This window comes from Lepus europaeus, chromosome 23, assembly GCF_033115175.1.
Source record: "Lepus europaeus isolate LE1 chromosome 23, mLepTim1.pri, whole genome shotgun sequence".
Lineage (NCBI taxonomy): Eukaryota > Metazoa > Chordata > Mammalia > Lagomorpha > Leporidae > Lepus > Lepus europaeus.
The window spans coordinates 6,003,407-6,007,231 of record NC_084849.1 but is presented as its reverse complement, the minus strand read 5'-3'; the positions used below and the strand labels follow the sequence as shown (position 1 = coordinate 6,007,231).

Genomic DNA, 3,825 nt, shown 5'->3' with positions numbered 1-3,825 from the left:
CTCTCTGTCTCTCTCACTGTCCACTCTGCCTGTCAAAAAATAAAAAATTAAAATAAGAAAAAAGAATGGCTTTTCAGGGAGTGGGCTCGAGGGTCCAAGACAGATAAGGCGCTCGGGGTGGGGTGGGGTCCAAGCGCCTGACAAGCAGGGGGCCCGGCCAGCAGGAAGGCGGGTGCGTGGCTGACCTGAGCGTACAGCAGTGTGACGCACCAGTGGCTGAAGTACTGGAACATTCCTGCCTAGTGCTCTCCTGCTTGGTTTGGCCAAACGCCCTCGCCCAGCCCTGCTCCTGGGTGCCAGGCCCAGGCCTCTGCCTCTGTGCTGGCTCTGCAGGCCAGCGTTTCTCCATGGGCTGCCACGGGTGTGGGGGTCCGGACCCCTAAGGAAAGGATGGCACGCACTGGCTGCGCCTCAGCCATCGTGGGGAGCACACAAGTCCCTGGGGGCTGGACCACCAGGCTGCACAGCCCCACGGAGCAGACGGACAGACAGACGTGGACGTCTGCTCCCAAGGGCATTAGGGGCATGGACGCGGGCTCCAGACACCGGATGGGAGGCCCTGGACCACCCCACGCCTCTCTGCAACTCCACCAGGCAGGGCTGGGAGGAGAATCGGGGCCAGAGGAGATGGGTCAGACGGCCCACGGAGAAGTCAGAGGTCAAGGGTCAGGGGTCAGAGGTAGTACACTTTATTGACCGGGTTCTCCCAACATCTCGCGACCCCGGGCAAGGCCAGAGCCTGGGCTTTGCCACTGCCCTGTCACCCCACAGAGGAGCATCGTGGCGCACAAACATCCACGTGGCCTCCAGCAGCAGGGCGGCAGGTGTGGCACGAGGGACGGCGGGACAAGCAGGGACGCCAGGCCTGGCCGGCCCCTCACTCCTCCGTGAGGGTCACAGTGGTTCACAGTGAGACCGGCTCCGACCGGCAGGGCGGCAGGGGCCTCGGGCAGACCACCCGCCTCGGCCTGACTCAGGGAGAGGCAGAGTCCGGTCCCCTCTGCTGCCCCCTCGGGACGGGGCGCCCCTTCCCTGTAGGGGCAGAGGATGGCGCCTCGGTCTCTCCTGACAGCCCCCGGGGGGTTAGTAGGAAGGGCCACTCACTCCCGGCTCAGAAGTTTCTAGAACATCTTGGTGAACTTGCCCACTGATACTCCCAAGAAGAAAAATGCTTTTGAGATCTAGGAGCTGACTGGGCTGCGTCCAACCAAGCAGTCAGAACCCTGGTAAGACCTTGGTGTAAAAAGGGGGCTCTGCCTTTGCTTCGAGCCCAGGGGGGCCGGGGGGGGCTCCTTGGCAGCGCGGGGCTGGTGCTGCTCCGGGGAGCAGGGTGGGATCCAGGGAGATGCAGGAAGCAGTGATACGTGGGACACGGCAGGGTCCCTCCGGTGCCAGGGGCCTGGGCTCAGGGGGCAGCGGGGGCTGCTCGGGGCCCCACGAGCACGTCTGCCCGGCGGGCGCCGGGGCCTGTCCCCCCCCCAGGAGAAGCAGGGCCCAGCGATCGGGGTCAGGCCTTGGGACATGCGCTGCCCGGCGGCTCCTTGTGGCCAGCGGTGTAGTCCGAGGCGGGCTCGAGCCCCAGCATCTGGCGCTGCACCAGCTTGGCGTAGAGGCCGCCCTGGGCCAGCAGCTGCTGGTGGGTGCCCTGCTGCACCACGCGGCCCTTGTCCAGCACCACAATGAGGTGTGCCCGCTCCACCGTGCTCAGCCGGTGTGCGATGATGAGCACCGTGTGCTTCTGCAGGTTGCCGTGGATGGCCTGCTGGATCTGTTGGGACAGCAGGGTCGGGCTCGCGGGGCGCCCAGCAGGGCCTGGCCCACCCACCCCCCGCCCCATCTCGCCTGGGGCTCGGCCCCGGGGTCTCTGTTGAAGGGATCGGTGCTCAGGGAACAGGGCGATGGACCCCTGCCCTGGTCTGCAGTCTCCCGGCTCCTTCTCAAACCCTTGCCTTGGTGAGCGGCATCACCCCCCGCCCCGGTCCCAAAGCTCAGCAAACAAAACCAGGCCTCCCACAGCTCCTCAGCTGTGCCTCATCGCCGGGATCCACGGATGCACAACCCCCCGCCCCCACCTTCCCGCTCACCTTTCACACCTGTGTCCCACGTGCCTGTCTGCCTGTCCGACCCGTGCCCCAGGTGCATTGAAAATACTTTCGTCCTCATCCACGCCGGCTCAAACCCTGCGGCTGCCTCCTCCCCAGTCCCGGGGCGGGGGGCGGGGAGGGCGAGAAGCTGCCCCGTGTGTGACCGTGACAACTGCGCAGTTTGTACATCAGTTATAACCACGTCATTAAACAGGGCAACCATGGCCAGGCAAACCACACTGCCGTGGGGGGCCCGGGGAGACAGGGGAAGGGGCTGGAGGGGCGCCCGGGGGCACGCTCGGCACTTTCTGCTTCATTTGCTTTCACCTCAAACAGCTCTAAAAAATGCAAAATATGACTGTATATATAAAATGAAAAACAAAGCCGCCAGCTGATGTTCATCAAAACCCCAGCTCCCCGCGGGGCCGTGGGGTGTGCCTCCCTGTGACCGTGCCCTCGCCGGCCGCGGAACCGCGTCCGCCGGCCACACTGACCTTTCCGCTCGGCCTTGGACCGACCGAGCTCGCGTCCTGCCCCGGCTTCCGTAGACCTCGCACCCTGGCACTGCCTGCAGCTGCCTCCGGGCTCACGGTGAGGACCCCAGGAGTCCCAGCAAACCTCGGCACCCAGGGACGGCCATAGGCTCGCCCAGTGGCCATGAGAACACTGGCCTGGGCACGCTCGGGGTGGCATGAGAAGCCCCGCCCCCGCCAGCACCACCTGACACCTGCGCTTTACCGAGGCGGCAGCCCTTGCTGGGGCTCTGTGCGCACAGGGGCAGTGACAAAGCACGCGATGGCACAGAGAGGGCTCCAAAAGACTCATAAAAATGCCTACTACGAAAAATGATGCAGGGGCCGGCGCTGTGGCGCAGCAGGTAAAGCCACTGCCTGCAACGCCAGCATCCCAGATGGGCGCCAGTTCCAGTCCGGCTGCTCCACTTCCGACCCAGCTCCCTGCTGACGCACCTAGGGAAGCAGCAGAGGACGCCCCAAGTGCGTGGGCCCCTGCACCCACGAGGGAGACCTGGAGGAAGCTCCTGGCTCCTGGCCCAGCCCTGGCCATTGCAGCCATCCAGGGAGTGAACCAGCGGATGGAAGACCTCTCGCTCTGTCTCTCCCTTTCAAATAAATAAAATAACCTTTAAAAAAACAACAACAAACTGTGCATGGATTTTCGGTTTATGTGTTAGGTTTAAAGACAATCAAGCAGAAAGTGAGAGGGTTCCCGTGGACGGCCCTTCCCCCTCCGCCCAGTCTCCGGTGATCAACGTCTCGCATTAGTAAACCTAACACCTGCTCTCTGGTTGAGCCAAGGCATCACAACTGATGAGCTAATAGGAGTCACTATTAAACGCCACACAAAGCACCACGCATGGATGATTTCAAAGAGGTTTTTGCATCAGGATAATAGAGCTATCTATTAATTCCTTTCTCCCACAAAAAGTGCCCTCTTGACCAACGACCACGGGACTGCAGAGAGGAAGGGACCAGCCCAAGGTCACGGCGCTAAGCTGAAGGGCTGGGCTTCCAATCCGAGTCTCCCGCTCTGTCACTCACGCATCACGGAGCTTTAGCTCTGCTACGACAAGGCTGGGCTGAGTCCACGGGACTCCTCCTCCCCTCCGCACCAGGAGTCCCCCAGGCCTGGGCCCTCTCTGAGCCTGCTGGGTGGAGGCCACCTCGGGCCTCGGGAGCCGCTCGGTTCCCCTGTCACTCACCAGGTACTCGCTCTCCGCATC

At 63.3% G+C, this 3,825-nt stretch overlaps 1 protein-coding gene across 1 annotated transcript in view; it reads right to left on the bottom strand.

Annotated features, from left to right (window-relative positions):
• Positions 1–678: 678 nt before the first annotated feature.
• ABCB9 (ATP binding cassette subfamily B member 9) overlaps positions 679–3,825 on the bottom strand; it is a 24,483-nt gene continuing 21,336 nt past the window's right edge. Inside the window, exons 11-12 of the mRNA XM_062182021.1 lie at positions 3,805–3,825; positions 679–1,768 (exon numbers count right to left, since the gene is read on the bottom strand). The exon at positions 3,805–3,825 is cut by the window's right edge and continues 116 nt beyond it. Of these exons, the coding sequence (XP_062038005.1) occupies positions 1,508–1,768; positions 3,805–3,825 (282 nt within the window). The 3' untranslated portion in view covers positions 679–1,507. The remainder of the gene's footprint in view (positions 1,769–3,804) is intronic.